General features: G+C 43.2%; 1 protein-coding gene across 5 annotated transcripts in view; it reads right to left on the reverse strand.

Annotated features, from left to right (window-relative positions):
• The window catches only part of SMARCA2 (SWI/SNF related BAF chromatin remodeling complex subunit ATPase 2), a 1,363,970-nt gene that overhangs the window by 1,102,723 nt on the left and 240,378 nt on the right, over positions 1–20,869 (reverse strand). For all 5 annotated transcript variants that reach the window (XM_069228509.1, XM_069228519.1, XM_069228497.1 and 2 more), the window contains 2 exons: positions 17,230–17,403; positions 15,677–15,844 (listed from right to left, as the gene is read on the reverse strand). In XM_069228509.1, the coding sequence (XP_069084610.1) occupies positions 15,677–15,844; positions 17,230–17,403 (342 nt within the window). The remainder of the gene's footprint in view (positions 1–15,676; positions 15,845–17,229; positions 17,404–20,869) is intronic.

A 20,869-nucleotide genomic window follows, 5' to 3' on the forward strand; every position in this document is an offset into this window, starting at 1 on the left:
GCTAAAGAGATGCCGGCCCCTCCGGTCACTGCCCCCACTTTTGTCGGCAAGGCTGGGGGAGATAATTAGAAAAACAAGGAGGAGTCACCCACCAGTCAGGACAGCCCCTAAGGTGCCCTGAGCTGAGGTGACCCCTGCCTTTAGAAATTCTCCATCTTAGTTTTGGAGGATAACCCAAATAGGATTATGGATGTGCCCCTCCTCCCCACAGGGAGGAGGCATAAAGAGGGTGTAGCCACCCTCCAGGACAGTAGCCATTGGCTACTGCCCTCCCAGACCTAAAAACACCCCTAAGTCTAGTATTTAGGGGCACCTCAGAACCCAGGAAATCAGATTCCTGCAACCTGGAGAAACAAGAAGGACTGCTGACCTACAAGGCCTGCAGTAAAGACAGAAGATGACAACTGCTTTGGCCCCAGCCCTACTGGCCTGTCTCCTGATTCGAAAACCTGCAACCGGCGAGGCATCCAACAGGGACCAGCGACCTCTGAAGCCTCAGAGGACTGCCCTGGACCAAAGGACCAAGAAACTCCCGTGAGCAGCAGCTGTGCTCAACTTCAACACCAACTTTGCAACTTTCTTGCAACTCTAAAGAACTTCACTCTTCCCGCCGGAAGCGTGACACTTCACACTCTGCACCCGACGCCCCCGGCTCAACATCCAGAGAACAAACACCACAGGGGAGGACTCCCCGGCGACTGCGACCCCGTGAGTGGCCCGAGACGACCCCGTGGTGCCCCCACAGTGACGCCTGCAGAGAGAATCCAGAGGCTCCCCCTGACCGCGACTGCCTGTAACAAGGGACCCGACGCCTGGACCAAGCACTGCACCCGCAGCTCCCAGGACCAGAAGGAACCGAACTTCAGTGCAGGAGTGACCCCAGGCGACTTCTGCCTAGCCCAGGTGGTGGCTGGTCCAAGAAGCCCCCCTGTACCCTGCCTGCACTGCTAGACTGACCCCAGGTCCCTCTATTGAAACCAATACAAAACCCGACGCCTGCTTTGCATACTGCACCCGGCAGCCGCTGTGCCACTGAGGGTGTTTTTTGTGTGCCTACTTGTGGTTCCCCCCCCCAGTGCTCTACAAAACCCCCCTGGTCTGCCCCCGAGGACGCGAGTACTTACCTGCTGGCAGATTGGAACCGGAGCACCCCAGTTCTCCATAGGCTCATATGTGTTTTGAGCACCTCTTTGACTTCTGCACCTGACCGGCCCTGAGCTGCTGGTGTGGTAACTTTGGGGTTGCCTTGAACCCACAACGGTGGGCTGCCTATGCCCAGGAACTGAGACTTGTAAATATTTTACTTACCTCACAATCTAACCAATACTTACCTCCACCAGGACCTATTGATTTTTGCACTGTACTTTTAAAATAGCTTATTGCCATTTTACCAAAAACTATATAAGTTATTGCTCTAATTCAAAGTTCCTAACTTACCTGTGTGGAGTACCTTGCATTTTTATGTATTTACTTCAAATCTTGAACTTGTGGTTCTAAAAATAAATTAAGAAAATATATTTTTCTATATAAAAACTATTGGCCTGGAGTTAAGTCTTTGAGTGTGTGTTTCTCATTTAATGCCTGTGTGTGTACAGCAAATGCTTAACACTACCCTCTGATAAGCCTACTGCTTGACCACACTACCACAAAATAGAGCATTAGAATTACCTCATTTTGCCATTAACTTACCTCTAAGAGGAACCCTTGGACTCTGTGCACACTATCTCTTACTTTGAGATAGTATATACAGAGCCAACTTCCTACAAGCCCATTCAGGAAGAATATCTTTAGGAAATGGATTAAGGCAGTGTTGTGTCCTTGCCCCTATGCTGTTTTCCTTGTGCCTAGCAGATCTTCATAGGGGGGTTGGTGGTGACCCAATGTTGCTCACCAAAATTCAGGGGTAGACACATGCCATGCCTGCTCTATGCCAATGATTTGGCAATTTTGGATTTGGCCCAAGTATGTTTACAAAGAAAGCGGACTAGATTTAATAATCATCGCAAGGTTAACAAATTAAAGGTGAACTTGGAAAAAACAAAAATAATTGCCTTTGGAGAAACAAATCAAACTGTATAAATGGCTGTTAGGGAATAGTAGGGTTGAGGTGGTATCGTCCTATAAATACTTTGGGATGACGTTCAAAAATAAGCTGAGCTGAGCCCTAAATAAGAATTGGTGGAGATGGGGTGAAGCAGCAGCAACTGGAGGCTTAGTCAGTTTTAAGAATATTTTTGGTGGCCCCTCCTGGTCTCCCTTTTGACAGCTTACAATGCAATGGTCCCTATTCAATGTCTCTATGGGCTGAAGTTTTGTCCTTACTTCCGGAGGGAAGTTGGGAGAGATGTGAGAGCAAGGGCCTGAAAACACTGTTATCCCTCCCAAATAGTGTGATGACCCACACAATAAGACTGGAAGAGAACCTGCAGTCATGGAAATTCATTGCCTATAAAGCAACCCAGCAATAGTGGGCCAAACGTTAGTCCTCAGAGAATCAGAAGATATCAGCCTTGTGTGCTGTTGAGATAGCAATGAGTGCGTTAAGGTGAGCGGTGCAGGTGAGGAAAAGACTGGCATTTATTGTGGGGGCCCCAAAAATGGAGGAATTTAATATAAACAGAGGCCTCCAATTTTTGAAAACTGATCTGAAAATGGCCACTAGCACAGAATTGTCTGTCAGCTAAGTATATAGTAGAATCCACAGAACACAGCAGGGTATTTCCGTACTTATAAGCACTCCCGGACATCCAGCAACATTCAGTACTATTAAAATTCCACCTAGCCTTGAACTTTAAATATATAAAGGCTGAAATATTTGCAGCTCTTTTAGCTGCAAAGAATAATTACACATGTGGTCTGCGTTGTCAAAATTGTTATGTTCATTTGCTGACTGATTGCTGTTATTCTAATAAGTTTCGCAGTTTGATTCTACAACAGTTATTTTGCAAGATATTATATAAATCAACGTGATGAGGCATTTGCACTTTTGTTAAATATGGAATTTTTAGATGTTGCATATGCACTGGCACAATTCTTAAAAATATGTTTGGATGTAAGAGGGTTGGGTCTTCAGTGTACGTTGAATATCTTGAGACTGGGCACATTGGCAGAAGAGTGTTTATGCATTAATGTCAAGTATTTGTGTTTGGCTCTGTGTTAGGAATATGGAGAGGGGGCAATTTTAATGATTTTATGGAGTAACTGTATGTTTCGAAGACAAGTGTCTAATAAATGTGAACTTGAACGATGGTACTAATAGTGTGTGTTGTAACAGCATAGAATCTAAAGATTAAAGTTTCCTTTTTAATGAGAGGGCATGCTACCTGAGTTTATTTCAGCCTTGTCATTTCCAGTGCCTTTAGCTGACCTTGCTTGTTTGTAATGTGTATTGTGCTGTGTTGTGTTCCTGGTGCTACCGTAGAAAGTCTTCTGGTTACGATTTGTAATTACTACAGCCTTCAGGTGGGGATTTATGACATTACCACGCAAGTGCCTTTACCAACGCATGCATTTACAACAAAATAGTATTTATCAGGTAAGTGCAATATATGGAAAATGTCACTTACCCAGTGTACATCTGTTCGTGGCATGTTCCGCTGCAGATTCACATCCTGTGCATATACTTCTGCCATCTAGTGTTGGGCTTGGAGTGTTACAAGTTGTTTTTCTTCGAAGAAGTGTTTTCGAGTCACGGGATCGAGTGACTCCTCCTCTTCGGCTCTACTGCGCATGGGCATCGACTCCATGTTAGACTGTTTTACCGCATAAGGTAAGGTAGGAGTGATAGAGTATAAAGAAAAGAGATGTCCATGCTAATGGAATGTTAAACATATATATATATATATGTATATATATATATATATCTACAAATGTTGTTAACTTAAACGACTACAGGCTGCCGGGAGGTGGGAGGGTGTATGTGAATCTGCAGCGGAACATGCCACGAACAGATGTACACTAGGTAAGTGACATTTTCCGTTTGATGGCATGTGTAGCTGCAGGTACACATGCTGTGCATAGACTACAAAGCAGTTTGTCGTCCCATAAAAGCGGTGGCTAGCCTGTAGGAGTTGAAGTTGTTTGAAATAATGTTCTGAGTACTGCTTGACCTACTGTGGCTTGCTGTGTTGCTAAAACATCTACACAGTAGTGTTTAGTAAATGGATGTGGTGTCAACCAAGTAGCTGCTTTACATATTTCAGCCATTGGTATGTTTCCCAAAAAAGCCATTGTAGCACCTTTTTTCCTTGTGGAATGTGCTTTAGGAGGAACTAAGAGTTGTCTTTTGGCTTTAACGTAGCATATTTGGATGCATTTTACTATCCATCTTGCTATTCCTTGTTTTGAAATGGGGTTACCAGTATGAGGTTTTTGAAAGGTCACAAACAGCTGTTTAGTATTTCTGAATGGTTTGTTCTATCTATATAGTACATTAGTGCTCTTTTAATGTCTAGTGTATGTAGAGCTCTTTCTGCCACAGAATCTGGCTGTGGGAAGAAGACTGGTAGTTCCACTGTTTGATTAATATGAAAAGGTGATACCACTTTTGGTAGAAATTTAGGGTTAGTTCGTACTACAACTTTAGGTTTGTGTACTTGTATGAACGGTTCTTCAATAGTGAAACTTGAATTTCACTGACTCTTCGCAATGATGTAATTGCGACTAGGAAGGCAACCTTCCATGTTAAGAATTGCATTTGACATGAGTGCATAGGTTCAAATGGTGGGCCCATAGGTCTCGTAAGCACTATGTTTAAATTGCAAGAAGGATCTGGAGGTGTTCTGGGTGGAATTATGCGTTTTAAGCCTTCCATGAAGGCTTTGATAACAGGAACTCTAAATAAAGGGCTGTGCTGTACATTTTGCAAATATGCTGAAATTGCCGTAAAATGTATTTTTAAAGAAGAGAATGCTAAATTAGATTTTTGTAAATGACGTAAATAGCATACAATATCTTGTATTGATGCTGTAAGAGGGGCAATCTGTTTAGATTGACAGTAATATACAAATCTTTTCCATTTGTTAGCATAGCACTGTCTAGTAGTGGGTTTTCTTGCTAGCTTAATCACTTCCATACATTCTGATGGTAGCTGTAAATACCCAAATTCTATGACCTCAGGAGCCAAATCGCCAGATTGAGTGTGTTGGGATTTGGGTGCCTGATCTATCCTTTGTTTTGTGTCAACAGGTCTGGTCTGTTTGGGAGCTTGGAGTGTGGTACTACTGAGAGGTCTAACAATGTTGTGTAGCACAGTTGACGTGCCCACGTTGGTGCTACGAGTATCATATTGAGTGTGTTTTGACGCAATTTGCGGACTACAAATTAAATGAGTGGGAGAGGGGGAAAAGCATAAGCAAATATCCCTGACCAATTCATCCGTAGAGTATTGCCCTTGGATAGGGGATGTGGGTGTCTGGATGCAAAGTTTTGGCATTTTGCGTTTTCGCTTGTGGCGAACAGATCTATGTTTGGTGTTCCTCATTGGTGAAAGTATTTTAGAAGTACTTGAGGATGAATCTCTCACTTGTGTGTTTGTTGATGATTTCTGCTGAGAATATCTGCCAATTGGTTGTGTATCCCTGGAATGTAGTGTGCTACCAGGTGAATTTGGTTGTGTATTGCACATTTCCAAATTTTTTGAGCTAGAAGGGAGAGTTGGGACAAATGTGTCCCTCCCTGCTCGTTTAGGTAATACATGGTGGTAATGTTGTCTGTTTTGATTAGGACATTCTTCTGAGTGAGAAGAGGCTGAAAAGCTTTGAGTGCTAGGAAGACAGCTAACAACTCTAAGTGAATTATGTTTAGCTGTTTGTGTTGAGCATCCCATTGTCCTTGTATGTTATGATTGTTGAGGTGAGCTCCCCAGCCAATCATTGATGCATCTGTTGTAATTATGCTCTGAGGCACAGGGTCTTGAAATGGCTGCCCTTTGTTTAGATTTGTGGAATTCCACCACTGAATGGAAATGTTTGTTTGGCGGTCTATCAACACTAGATCTTGAAGTTGACCCTGTGCCTGTGACCATTGTTGGGCTGCATGTTAAGTCTTGCACGTGGAACAATTGCAATACATGATGTCATCATTCCTAACATTTTCATGACAAATCTGATAGTGTACTGTTGACCTGCTTGTATTTGTGCAATTATATTTTGGAATGCTTGTATTCTCTACGTATTTGGACTTGCTAGCGCTTTTTGAGTGTTTAGTATTGCCCCTAAATAATGTTTTATTTGTGCAGATTGTAGTTGAGATTTTTGGTAATTTATTGAAACCCTGGCGTGTGCAGGGTTTGTATTACGTAATGCGCATGGTTTTGACACTGGGTATGACTGTTTGATTTTATCAGCCAATCGTCTAGATATGGAAAGACATGCATATGTTGTCTTCTTTGGTAGGCTGCGACTACCGCTAGGCACTTTGTGAATACCCTTGGAGCTGTTGTTATTCAGAAGGGTAACACTTTGAACTGATAGTGCTTTCCTTGAATGACAAACATGAGATATTTTCTGTGCGCCGGATGGATGGGTATATGAAAATACGCATCCTTGAGGTCTGATGTTGCCATGAAATTGTGTTTTTGAAGTAGTAGGATAACATCCTGGAGAGTTACCATGTGAAAGTGTTCTGACAGGATGTAAAGATTGAGGGTTCTGAGATCTAATATTGGCCTTAAGGTGCCAGCTTTTTTGGGAATGAGGAAATACAGTGAGTAAACTCCAGTCCCTACTTGATTTTGTGGCACAGGTTCTATTGCTTGTTTGAGTAATAGAGATTTGACTTCTTCCTGTAACAGCCTGATGTGTGGATAGTTAGTGTGGTTTTGGTGGAGTATGTGTCAATTCTAGGCAATAGCCATTGCGGATAATTGATAATACCCAATTGTCTGTGGTAATATTTTGCCAATTGGTGTGGAATATTTGTAGTCTTCCTCCCACAGTGGTGGTGAGGAGTGGAAGGGAATGAAACAAGTCACTGTTTACTGTGTTGTGAGGCTTGTTTAGGTGTTTGATATTTCCCTCTACCTCTGGGATACTGGCCTCTATATGTGCTCTTAAAACCACCTCGTTGGTATTGAGGTTCGTAGGCCGGTTTTGGCTGCAATGTGGATGCCTCTGCAGTTTGAGCCCTAAATCCACCTATAAAATGGGGTTTCCGAAATGATCCCCTGTATTGTGTGGTGTATAGTGCACCCTTCGCTTTTGTGGTGTCTGAATCCTTGCGCAATTTTTCAATTGCAGTGTCCACCTCTGGGCCGAAAAGCTGTTTTTTGTTGAACAGCATATTCAACACCGCTTGTTGGATTTCGGGTTGGAACCTGGAGGACCTGAGCCATGCATGCCTTCTGATTGTTACAGCAGTGTTGACGACCCTGGCAGCTGTGTCTGCTGAGTCTAGGGCAGACCTAATTTGGTTATTGGTGATGGCTTGCCCTTCCTCCACTATCTGCTGTGCCCTCTTTTGGTGTTCCTAGGGGGAGATGCTGAATTATATCTTTCATCTCATCCTAATGGGCCCTGGCGTATCTAGCCAACAACGCCTGTGAGTTGGCTATTCTCCATTGGTTTGCTGCCTGGGATGCCACTCTCTTCCCTGAAGCATCAAATTTTCTACTCTCTTTGTCTGGTGGGGGTGCATCACGACTGAGTTTGCCCTCTTCCAGGCAGCGCTTACTACTACTGAGTCTGGAGGGAGTTGCTGAGTTATATAGATAGGATCAGAGGGAGTTGGCTTGTATTTTTTTTCTACCCTGGGAGTTATATTTCTTGCTTTGACAGGCTTGCTAAACATTTGATCAGCATGTTTTAGCATGTCTGGGAGCATAGGGAGCGACTGGTATGTTGTGTGCGTGGAGGAGAGTGTATTAAACAAAAAATCATCCTCCAACGGTTCAGTGTGCATGGTTACACTATGGTATGCTGCAGCCCTAGCTAGTACTTGATTGTACCCTGTACTATCCTCAGGTGGTGAAGGCTTAGAGGGATAGCAGTCTAGGTCGTTATCGGGAATGGGATCTGGATCGTAAAGATCCCATGGGTCTACATTATCTTGTTGCGAGTCAAAGGAATGTGATGGTGACTGCATTGGTGTAGAACTGGTAGGAGGAGAGATATGCAGGTGTGGAGAGTGAGGAGGAGAAAGAGAATGAGAAAATTGAGGAGGTGGTGGTCTCTCCTTTGTCTTTGGCACTTTAGCTGGAGGCTGTGCAGAGTCCAATTCCTCTTGAAAGGCTAATTTCCTCTAGGGTTTTAGAGGAGGTGCTGTTAAGATGCTCCCAGTTTCTTTATGGATATGAATCCTGGCTTGCCTTTCGTCCATTACTTCCATTACTGGCTGTATTTGGGAGTCGTCCTCAGAAGTTTTATGGCTTTCTTTGAGTGTTTTAGAAAGTCCATGCTCCTCAGTGTAACCTGCTTTTCGGCTCCGAAGCTGGCTTTTTTGGTATCGAAAAAGATGGCACTGTGGATGGTCTCGGCTCCGAAGAGCGGTGTTTGCTCGAGTCGGAGAAAGAGCTTTTGGTTGACTTCGATCGCTTCGGAGGAGTGGCCTTTTTTGGTGCTGAACCGGGGGTTTGGTCACCGGGTGTCTTCTTTCGGGTCGAGCCATGGCCTTCTGGCAGTGGCATTCCCAAGGCCTTATATTTTAGTTTAGATGGTACAGGGGCAGGCGTACTCACGTGCTGTCTTGCCGTGACCGGTCTGTCTTCCTCAGACTCCTGGCTGGTCTGCATGATCTCTTCCTCCTCGACGTCGAGATGTTCGGAGCTCTTTGACCCCATCTCAAGACTTTGTGCTCTTTTGTCCCGAAGTGTCTTTTTTGATTGGAAAGATCAGCAGGCCTTGCAATTTTCTTCCTGATGATCTGGGGAAAGGCAAAGATTACAGACGAGGTGTAGGTCTGTATAAGGGAATTTGACGTGGTACCGAGGACAGAATCAGAATGGAGTCCGATCCATGAGGCTTTCACACGGTCGGCCCGACCAGGCCTGAGTTGGAGCGTGCGCCCCGAAGGGCGAGTAGAGATGTCTGTTCCGACAGTACCGAAGTGTCGATAGAAGATGTAACGCGTGATTGATACAATACCATTGAAAAATGAAGTTTTCCGAATCGAACTATCGGAGCGAAAGGAAACACCCGAACCCGATGGCGGAAAGAAAACAATCTAACATGGAGTCAATGCCCCTGCGCAATGAAGCCCAAGAGGAGGAGTCACTCGATCCCGTGACTCGAAAACACTTCTTTGAAGAAAAACAACTTGTAACAGTCCGAGCCTAACACTAGATGGCAGAAGTATATGCACAGCATGTCTATCTGCAGCTACACGTCATCGAACACATCTATATATATATATATATATATATATATACATATACACACACACACACACACAATATTCTCCCTTACCAAACCCTAAACTCACTCACTCCTAAATCATAAAAATACCCTTAATACCGTTACCACCCCTAATACCCTTAGCCACCCTAAACCTTAAAAAAAATCCTACCCATTTGATACCCTTACCCACCCCTGAATCCTATAAAACACCATTACACATACATTTTTTCACTGAAGAAAAAAATACTTACGCCCCCAACCATGCACAATTTTCTCCTCAATAATTTGACTGCAAATGTTACATTGATATTATCAATGAAGATATCAAAGAGGTCATGAGTGATGCAATATGTGGAGTGATGCAATATGTGGGGTAATTAGCAGTGTGTGGCAAAGTTGCATGTTATAGCTACCTTAGGGCACGAGTTATAGTGACTTGAGCTTACCATAACTATAACTGCTGAATTTCTATGGTTTTGTGCGAGTAAATTCAGAACCTAACTATAACGTCCTTGTAACCTATGTTTTTTTAAGTGAATTTCTATGTTTTTTTAAATACTATTTCCCAATTATAATGTCCCTGTAACCTTTGTTTTTTTCAGTGAATTTGTATGTTTTTTTTTTTAATTAAATAAATTTTATTACTTTACATTAATCCAACCACCGGGTCTGCCCGCATCTAACTACCATAAACACCCAACCCCATGCCACACATGGCTTTCAGCCATGCGCAGTGGGGATTGTCCCCTGGGCCTTGTCTGTGGTCAAGCCCTGAAGTCTACCCCCTATAACCACCCAACCCCGGGCCACACACGGCCTTTGGCCAAGTACTGCGGGGGTTAGCCTCAGGGCCAACCCTCAGTAATCACCCAACCCCATACCACTCATGAAGTGCTTCTATGTTTGGTGGAGATGTCATTATTCCTGTGCATCAAGAACACGTCTCCAAAAACAGCTGAAAACTCACTTGGGGGTCCTTTTAGTAAGCTGTCCATCATACTGGGAAAATGAAGGGACGATGTTCCATACCACTAATGTATATGGGATGTTGCCAAACAGACGGGGCTTCTAGGCCATTTTACATACTTGTAGTTTTTGAAAGGGACAACATGATCTCTGGTCTGAGCAGCAGATGACAGGAAAGAATCCAATGGTCGCAGTCACTACCTAAGATATTACATTTGAAAAAGCAAGGATGCAAACACCTCCATCAAGGATTACAAATAATCTTTTAAGGTGGAAATGCACTTGGTTCGCCTTGGACATGCACAAGAAGTTAGGATTATTAGTACTTTAAGAAGTGGAGCTTCAAGTTGGGCACCTGCATTGTTCATATCAGTAAGGGCTTGCCTTGCCACTGAGGTCTCCTTTCTCTGAAATTAACATTGTGTCTGAAAGAATCCTGCCCAGCGCATTTATTGTTTTTTTTCCTTTTTTAATATATATCGGGAACAGCAGGGGGGGCCTAAAGGACCCCCACCGTCCCAGCCAGCTCACGGCCATCTGCAGGAGCTGGCATTGCTCTCACATGCAGAGAGCTGCTGGAAATGCAGCTCCCTGCCTGCGGGGGCTAATCTTCCATTTCTTTCCCTATCTGCCTGTCTGCAGGCAGGGAAACAGATGAAAACTCTGCTTCCAGCAAGCATGAGCATTTTGGCAGCTCCCGCTTCCTGGAAGCAGAGTGTTTGCTTTTGCTTGGCGGGAGCTGTCACAGCTCCTGCTAAGCAAAAGCAAACTGCTATCTCCTAAGGGTGGGCAATTCAGGAGACAGCAGGAGCTCACCCTTGGTGGTGGCGGTCCTGAGAGCCATTAATGGCTCCAGGAGGGAGGCCAAACATCCCCCCTCCTTTCTTTGCCCAGGCCTACCCTGGAAAAGTGGTGGCCCCCTAGGCCGTGTAAGTCCCGGGAGGGGGGCTGCGTGGCCCCTGTCCTTATTTTCAAATTAGTAATAGGCCCCAGGGAGGTGGTAGTCCCCGGGGTTCAGCACAGAACACCTCCTCAATGTGAATTTTAGCCATGGGAAAATGTGGTTCACGGGGGGAGGGGGCAATATATATTTATTGTAGCCCCGGGGTGGTGGTTTTCCCCGGGGTATAAAAAAAGCCCTTGCGCACCCCTCCATTTCTTTACAAAATGAGCATGCCACCGGGACCTGGCCCACCCGAGGGCTACATTAAAAACAAGCGCAGGAGACTTGTTATATTTATATATATATGGAACGTGTCATTTACCCAGTGTACATCTGTTCGTGGCATGTAGTGCTGCAGATTCACATGTTATGCATGGCTTCCGCCACCTAGTGTTGGGCTCGGAGTGTTAGAAGTTGTTTTTCTTCTAAGAAGTCTTTTTTCGAGTCACAGGATCGAGTGACTCCTCCTCTCCGTCATAGTGCACATGAGCATCGACTCCTATATTAGATTGTTTTCCCGCAAAAGTGTGTAGGAAGGAGTGATAAGGTGAAAGAATGTAAATGTGCTTTAAAATGTAATAAGTAAGTAAGATGTCAATGCAAACGTAAATATATATATACATATGTACAAATAAGTAACTGTAGTGACTACAGGCTTACGGGGAAGGTGCATGTGAATCTGCAGCACTACATGCCACAAACAGATGTACACTGGGTAAGTGACATTTTCAGTTCAATGGCATGTGTAGCTGCAGATACACATGCTAAGCATAGACTAAAAAGCAGTTTCGCTCCCCAAAAGAAGCAGTGGCTAGCCTGTAGGAAATGAAGTTGTTTGAAATAATGTTTTTAGTACAGCTTGACCAGCACTGGCCTGTTGTTTTGAAAATACATCCACACAGTAATGCTTTGTAAATATATGTGGAGTAGACCATGTGGCAGCTTTGCATATGTCTGCCATTAGAATGTTTCCTAAAAATGCCACAGAAGCACCTTTTTTTCCTAGTAGAATGAGGTTTAGGTGTTGTCAAAAGTTGTTGTTTTGCCTTAATGTAACATGTTTGAATACATTTAATAATCCAACTAGCGAATCCTTGTCTAGGGTTAGAATTACCTTTATGTGGTTGTTGAAAGCAACGAAAAGCTGTTTAGTTTTTCCAAACTCTTTTGTTCTATCCACATAATACATTAGAGCTCTTTTAAGGTCAAGAGTGTGAAGGGCTTTTTCAGCACTTGAATCTGGTTGTGGGAAGAAGACTGGCAATTCCACTGTTTGGTTAATATGAAAAGGCGATCCTACCTTTGTCAAGAATTTTGGATTAGTTCTAAGTACAACTTTATGCTTGTGTACTTGGAAAGAAGGTTCCTCCAGAATGAATGCCTGTATTTCACAGACTCTTCTTAATAAAGTAATTGCTACTAAGAAAGTAACTTTCCAAGTTAGAAATTTCATCTCACACGAATGCATGGGTTCAAATGGTGGCCCCGTTAGACAGGGGAGTAAAATATTTAGATTCAAAGCAGGAACTGGTGGAGGTTCTTGGTGGAATAATACGTTTTAGTCCTTCCATGAAGGCTTTAATAACTAGAACTCTAAAGAGAGAGGTATGTTTTATAGTTTTTAAGTATGCTGATATAGCAGTAAGATGAATTTTAATAGATGAGAAAGCTAAATTTGCCTTTTGCAAATGAAGTAGGTAGGATACAATATCTTGTATAGATGCTGTAAGTGGGTCCATATTTTAGATTTACAGTTAGAAACAAACCGTTTCCACTTGTTAGCATAACATTGTCTAGTTGTAGGTTTGCATGCCTGTTTCAGAACTTCCATACATTGTAATGGAAGTTGCAAATATCCAAATTCTATGACTTCAGGAACCAAATCGCTAAGTTGAGAGCACTGGGATTAGGATGTCTGATTTGACCTTTGTTTTGTGTTAACAAATCCTGTCTGTTTGGAAGTTTGCAGAGGATTGGAGAGTTCAGGTATTATTTTGTCAGCATCGCACTTGAGTTGGTGTACAGCCATCCAATGGGAAACCGCAGACAGGCAGGTATAAATCAACAACCCCCGAGATCTCTCCTCCCTTGCCACATGAGAACAGCAGCTGAGTATCGTCAGCATAAGATAAAACCTTTGCCCCTAGGGCTTCTGCTATCTGAGCAAGAGGAATGATAGATATATTAAATAGTGTTGGGCTCAGAGCGGCGCCCTGGGGAACTCCCACTGTCAGCTCACAAAGTTTTGAAGAGAAAGGACAAGTCCAAACCTGTTGACTTCTGTCTGCCAGAAAGGAGGTGAGACAGACCAAGGCTTGACCCACTATGCCGATGGATTGGAGATGCACTAGGGACCATGTTGAAGTCTGATGTTACATCTAACGTGATCTGCCTTTCCCCCTATCTGAAGTGTCTTTGGTGTATTCTGTTACCTCCCCTAGCGCTGACTCTGTACTAAAGTGGGGTCTGAAGCATGACTGTTAGGATGCAGTGGGTAATTAGTTTCCAAATATAAAGGTAGCTGCTAAATAACATACTTTTTCAGTACTTTAGACAGGGCCTGTAGTAAAGACTGGACATCCGGGTCTACCAATGGTGTCTTTAAAAGGGGCTGGATTTTAGCTTGTTTCTGAGAGCAGGGTACCATACCTGTCGCTAGCAATGCATTAAGCATCTTATTCACGAAAGGTTTAATGGCGATAGCCCCTGAGGCTAAAAGGTTGGGCGGCACAGGTCTGATGGAGATCTTGATTCAAGGTTACTTAAAGCTGTCAGAGATCTCTCCAATGCAATAGGTACAAAGCTGGAAAGAGCTACATTGGTTGAAGAGATGGTACTGAAATGCATAATATCCAGTAAACCTTCTTCTGGCAGGGAACCGGTGGACAGACTGGCCTGAAACAATCAGGATCTGGTTGTGGAAGTAGGTTGCCAACTGTTTACACAAGTCTACAGAGGGATAATGGGACCTGGCACAAGCTACTGGTGACAAAGTTTTCAACCACTTTAAAAACTTACCCTGCTCTTTCAATCTTAGGTATAAGGAAACTGGTCAGTATGTTGTAAAAGAGAACTATATTCAGCCATCACTGTGGAGTGAAGTCTCAATGAAAAGCTTAGGCTGGTTTACTGATAAATAGTACACATGATTTAAAAACAGGATTATAGATCAGGTGACTTATACTAAAAATAGTACCACTAATTAGTAGTACAGAAAGAATCCGAATTTAACTTTCGCAGTAGCTTAGTACAGATCTTTAAGTCTTAAACTTTTATGAAACGCACTCACTGAATGATGTCACCAGTGATGTCATTGGCCATATCATGAGTGATGTAATATGTGAGGTCATAAGCAGTGCATTGCGGGGGCCTAAATTATAGTTACCTCAGGTATGGGTTTGTGCTTGTAAAATCTGAGCCATGCCTGAAAGAAAAAAAAAGAAAAAACACTGTTTTTTTTCTTACAGGGATGGCTCAGATTTTACAACAAAAACAAAATATACATATATACATAAAAATAATATAATAAATATATATACACACATATATATATATATATATTTTTTTTTTGTTTGTTCTTAAGAAATGGTCCGGGGTTCCCGCACATGCCCGGGACTACAGGACTATTCAGTGATTTTGACTATTGATGAGGATCCCTTAGAAGTGAACCTTCCTTTATCAGATGTTGGTATCTTCCATAAACTTTCAAATTTTCAACAATTTCTTCCCTGAGAGACCTATAAATATGGAGTAATCAAAAGGTGCAATGGAATTTGAATTGGCTGTCAATGTGGCGCCCAGCATTCAGACACTCATTGGATGTTCGGCAAAACAGTGAAATACAGGATTTGATACTAAAATGACACTGCTACATGAATATTTAGGAATCCTCCACCTGAAGTGGGAGAATAGCATACAAAAGGCAAGGCAAAACTTTGAATTACTAATTGTAAAGGAAAAAAGATATAGAAAAGTAACTTATTCTTTGAGGAGATCAGTGTCAAAACATTTCTTAAGTAAAAACTCACATACAATTCTCCAATACTTTATGAGATATGCATAAAGTCCACCTCCCACTTCCACAACTTACAAAAAGTTGCCAAAGTTTGATGAAAATGCTACAGAATATAACAGTACAGTGTTTGGCACTGACTACTAACCAAAGCTTACTAACTTACGGTGTGGCCAATTCTAGAGCATTGCCAGTGTTCAATACTGGATTAAGGTCTCATACTGGGCCAAATAATGTAGGCAGTTAGGCAACTGCCTCTTCTCGAAGGTTTTAATTATTTGCTTTCCTTGGTTAACAGGATAAACAACTTCTTTTGTTATGGTATTTCTTAGCTCTGTATAGTGGAAAGGACAGAGCAGAAATCCCTTTACGAGATCCTCGATGTCTCCGTGAACACAACCACCATGCTGCATCTCGACTCACCTTCTTTTTCTTTTTTTTCTTTTTCTCTTTGGCAGCTTGAGCTTGTTTGTGCTCCCACACAAGATTAGTCAGGTTGGCCACATACTCATCAGTCTGCTGTAACAGGTAGGCAAGACGACGATCTTTCTTCTGGTCTATCAATTTACGATAACCTTCTTCATCTTCAGCCTAAAATTGCATCAAAAAAGAAAAAATACACATAATATAACTGTGCTGCAAGCACTTGCATAATCTATATTCCTTCAAGAGAGATGGGATCTAAATGTGCAATGTGTGCAATCCAACAATTAAAAAAAATGCCTAGACCTTTAAAACGGTAAAATAGAGTACAAATAGACTACCACACAATTAACCCAGTTTACTCACGCCTTATTATAAGTTTTGTCTATGAATGTAATCATATTCCTCCCATCTCAATATAATGGCAATACACTTACTTGTCAATCCTCTTTTCTTTTAAGGCCATGTTAAGGGTACAGATGTTATCAAAATATGCCAATAATAGAGGGTCATTACATTCTGCACACAAAGGAACATGCACTTGCTCTGGTTTCAGAAAGCTACTATGAAATTTAATTGAAACTACACTGCCTAGCTGAACAGTGGAAAACATGGCCCTATGAAAATAAACTTTCTTCAGGTTGGATACCAAGATTTGCAGAGGCCTAAGGTTTACTGGCATCCTCTCATGAGAAGTATTTTTAAACAAGAAGAAGGACTTTCATTTCTGAAAATGCCCCAAACGTTTATTTCTCTTAAATGACAATGTCTTACATCTATATTTAGACTTAGAAACCACACATTTTCCTAAATATCAACCCAATGGGTGTTGTTACAGTAAACGAAAGTGGTGGGCTGTTCCGAATTTGTTTAATGAATTTATGCCCTACTAAGCAGAGAATCAAGTACCAGAAACGCTACCTGCATGAAGAGATAAGATGAAAAATAATGGGGCACCTTCGAAATGACTTCAAGTTTCCCTTAATTCATGCACTGTGTGGACCCACCAGAAACCTTTGACAAGAATATTCACTGCAACTACCAAGCTTCATTATAAGACTCCTGCAATGCAGGAAGCTTGCTGATTATATGGGGGGAAGATGAGTATTTAACTCTGACTGGAATTCACTGATCTCATTGGCAGGAAAGACAGGTGAAACCAATAGGATCAAAATGTCCATTGCCCACCAGTATATGTGCCCTGAGTTTAGTTTTACAAAATGTATTAGGCTGTGTTCAATCTAGTCCAATATCTACAGAAGCAAGTTAAAGGACAGGCTATAAGAGTTTTAAGAGTTTACCATTAATGTGTTGAACTAAAAGACTCTGAACACTACATTTTTTACAAGGTGAATATAATGGCTTGGTCTCACAAAGTCTAGTCTATGAGTGAAGCGTAAAAATCATGCTATATTGATTCAATGGGATTAGGAGATTCCACGGAGGTGTGCTCCATTTCACATCTTCAACCACTTGATTAGGTAATGCAGTCATCTCCATAAGGGCACAGAGATACATAAGCGTAAAAAGCAGTATCAAAAAGAAGCACTTGCCATCAATCGTCTCATCCTTTCCTTCTCAATCCTCTCTGTTTCTTTCTTCTGCTCTCGCTCAGTGTTGGCGTGCCAAGTAGCCACAGCTTTGGAAAGTTTTTGAATTTTTCCAGTAACAGAACGGTGATACTCTTTAAAATCCTTGGCATGCTGCAAAATGCTGTTGAGATATTCCTAAAATTGAAAAATGATATAAAGAAATGATATGTTGCCCTCCAATCTAAAGGTAACAGAAACCCGCACCAAGCAGGGATTACTTCACATCCCCTATAATTCTAAATCAACCGTACACATCTAGCAAGTTAACAACATATTCTTTAAAAAAACATTAGGAGTTAAACTGAAAGGCACTTTGTCATGACACCAAATTTATAAACAAGAGACTGAACTGGTAATAAATCAGCATCGCTAAAAACTATTGGCATAGCCAAAAGGTCCCAGAAGAGAGATCTAGCTGGTTGACCAATACTTGCCTTTGTTACACACCCAGGTCATATTCCAGAATATAATTTTTAGTTTCCAAAACCCTATTTCTTGAAAGTAACAGCCACATCCACTGAGACACCAGCAATGGCAGGCAATGCCCCAATAAAACTGGAACTGGACTCCACCAGCCAGATTCATCAACATCAAATATTGTGGATTATGAACAAGTTTGCACTTTGCAATATAGTTCTGAAAGAACCAATCAAAGCACTGGGTCATTAATTTAATGAAAATGCTGACTGGGAAGTAACATGCGACTGTATGTGATATGAAGCCAGGGTGGTCATGCAGTAGATGTCGTCAGAGAGAAAGGCAACAGGTATTTGAGGCCTAAATCGAAGATCCTGCAATGAAGCAGACTAGAGGGCTTGGTGAAAGTCTATAGAGAGTTGTGTCAAGCAAGACGTTTTATTGATTGAGACAAACTCACATACACCCAACAGAGATTAAAAGAAGGGGAACACAGTGGTCAGACTATTAGCCTTAAAGATCCACAAGAAACTAACACACAATCGAGAAATGAAAAATAAGACATAGGAAATTAATAATTTACATGAATATCATCATCATAAGAGTCTTCTCGGGTTACTACTCCCTCCTGAATATTAGCTGATTCACCAGCACATAACAACTTCTTGATACAGGGGAGCATTCCTGCCCAGAAACTGGGTTAATTAAACCTTTGTTTCTAATTCTATTTTATTTATTGCTACCATCTGTTTAGTGCAACTGTCACCATACTGTTATCCTGGCGTTGAATGCTTTTATTGTCTGGGAAAAAAAAGTGGATAAGGCAGGGTTGGTGTGCAGGGGAGGTTTGATAATTTAGGAAAAAAGCCAGGTCTTCAAAACTTTCCTAAATTTCAACAAGTAGACGATCTGAGAGAAGGTGGCAACCTGTTCCACAGATGGGCAGCCGTAACTGACAAGGTGCACCCACCTTGTTGTACCTTATGGAATCTATTTACCTGGGTGAGATCAGCAGTTCCTCAATGTAGGTGGCTTCCAGGTGTACTTCCCCCATAAGATCTCAAAAAGTTAAATGCATGATTAGTGACTGGTAAGGATCCTCGACGAGATTTGCTCCTTTGAGGCATTTTACAAGTCTTATGTTAGTCGTCTAGTGGGACTTCAAAGAAAGATATTTAATTTAGTGGGCTATTCTACCCACGATGATAAGTACAGCAATGATGCTTTTGCTGAAACAAAACCAGAATCCCTGCAAGTGTTCTTCAATAAGGCTGATAGCACTCCTTAAATATGATGTCAAGATTTTCACAAAAGCGCTGGTGAACCACTTAAAATGAGTATGGTCCCTTCTCATCCAACTCCATCAATCAGGGTTTATCAAAATTATGACTGCGTTCAACAGTACTAGCTTGGCACAGTCCCTGAATCAAGTGGCAGCATGTTCAAGATGATTCCTTATGCCCTTTATAAAAGTACCCTTGATATTTTTACCTCCACACTCTTACTGGCTCAAATTTGCAGCCGAGGATTTTGCCCTTGACGAATTATAAAAAGTGATACTGATGTTCATGTATCCCATAGGAGCACTGCTGAAAAGCTATGTCATTTGCTAAATTGCTATCCGCACCTTCTCTAGCAACAAATATCTTCCTGTATCTTCCTATTTCGTTTTGCTTCTCAGGATTATCTGTGTGCACTCTTCTATTACCAAATGTGATGTGTTATTGAAGAAAATTGATAAAGTTGTAAAAACATTTTTTAAATATAATTTAGCCATTTATTCTTTGACGAGCGACAGAAATGCTTCTAAGGTTTTAGCTGTAGCAGGTGTGCACACGTGTGCCAGGAATGCCACTGCAGTTTGTCAAGATATCCATATGCCTGAATTTTAGGTGGTCTGATATCAAACAGCTAGGTACAGTGACTTGAAGCAATGGTGTAAGGCTTCTTCTATGTTCCTGAAGAGGCGTTTCAGTGCACCAAAAATGAGTGTCGCCTTGCTGAAACTATTGGAATTATTAACATGACTCTGTCTTGTTCTTCCAAGGAACCCTGGCAGGAACGCATAGGAGAAGACATTTAATCAGGTCACTGAGGCGGGATTGCCCGTCAGTACTAATTGCATGTCATTTTTTGTTCTGCATGATGGCACAGCAGCCTAAGATAGGATAACTCCACTTGACAAAGATGTCTTGGAGTAGTTGATAGTGAAGCTCCCAATCGCAGTAAATTCCACAAGGAGAGACTGAGGGCATCTGCCTGCTCTTTTAAAATCCCTCGTAGGGAGGGCGTGGCCAAGGGCGTCAAGATGGCAGTCGCACTCTAAGAGTGCTCTGGACCCCTCCGTCATCCGCCCGGAAGGCCAAGCCGTGCCGCACCCGTGGCGAAAACCCAGGAGACCCCTTGTGGGTCCTGGAGTGCCGCAGGACCTGGGGCTGAAAAGTCGGAAGAAATCCGACGCCGGAGGGTGCCCTGGTGAGGGTCGGGCCCGGAGGCGAGAGAAGAGCGGTGTCGGCGAGGCTCGAGGCGGGCCCGCGGGACGGAGAGCTGAGCAGTGGCCAGAGCCTGGGACTGTTGGAGCCGGGTGCGGTGTCCTGGACCCAGTGCACGGGGGCGCCGAGCGGGACCGGGCGTTGCCGGCCGCTGGTGAGTCGCGTCGGGGACCGGGCCCGAGGGAGGACCGCTGGGCCCGAGGTTGGCCCCACGGCTGAGGCGGGCCCCTGGCGTGGGCTCGGCCTGGGCCTGGGGCCACGGGTGAAAGAGGATCCTGGGCTCCCTCACCTGGAGGAGGTTGGTGAGCGGACCCGCCACGGGTGCAGCGCGTGCCCTGAGCTGCCGGCGGGGCCTTGGCCCCGGCAGACACTAAAGAGAGCCCGATCCAGCAGGGGAGGCACTCGGAGAAACGAGGCCTGCCCACGAGGGCCATCAGAGAGAGAGGTCCAGGACCTGAGGAATGAACCCCCTATCTAGTAGGGAATGGCTACCTGAAGAACCTAGGTTGGTGCTCGGACCCTACTGACTCCAGTGAAAATCCTGTTATGGCCGCGAAGGGGGCGTTGAGCGGGGACCCCGATACCTACACAGACACCTGGCAGACGCCGGAGGTGAGCCGAAGCAGGTACTATCTCTCAGTCCTCATCCTGCAGCAAGATCTCCGATACCCTCTGAGCGACCTGCCCACAGA

Source organism: Pleurodeles waltl, chromosome 1_1, assembly GCF_031143425.1.
Source record: "Pleurodeles waltl isolate 20211129_DDA chromosome 1_1, aPleWal1.hap1.20221129, whole genome shotgun sequence".
Lineage (NCBI taxonomy): Eukaryota > Metazoa > Chordata > Amphibia > Caudata > Salamandridae > Pleurodeles > Pleurodeles waltl.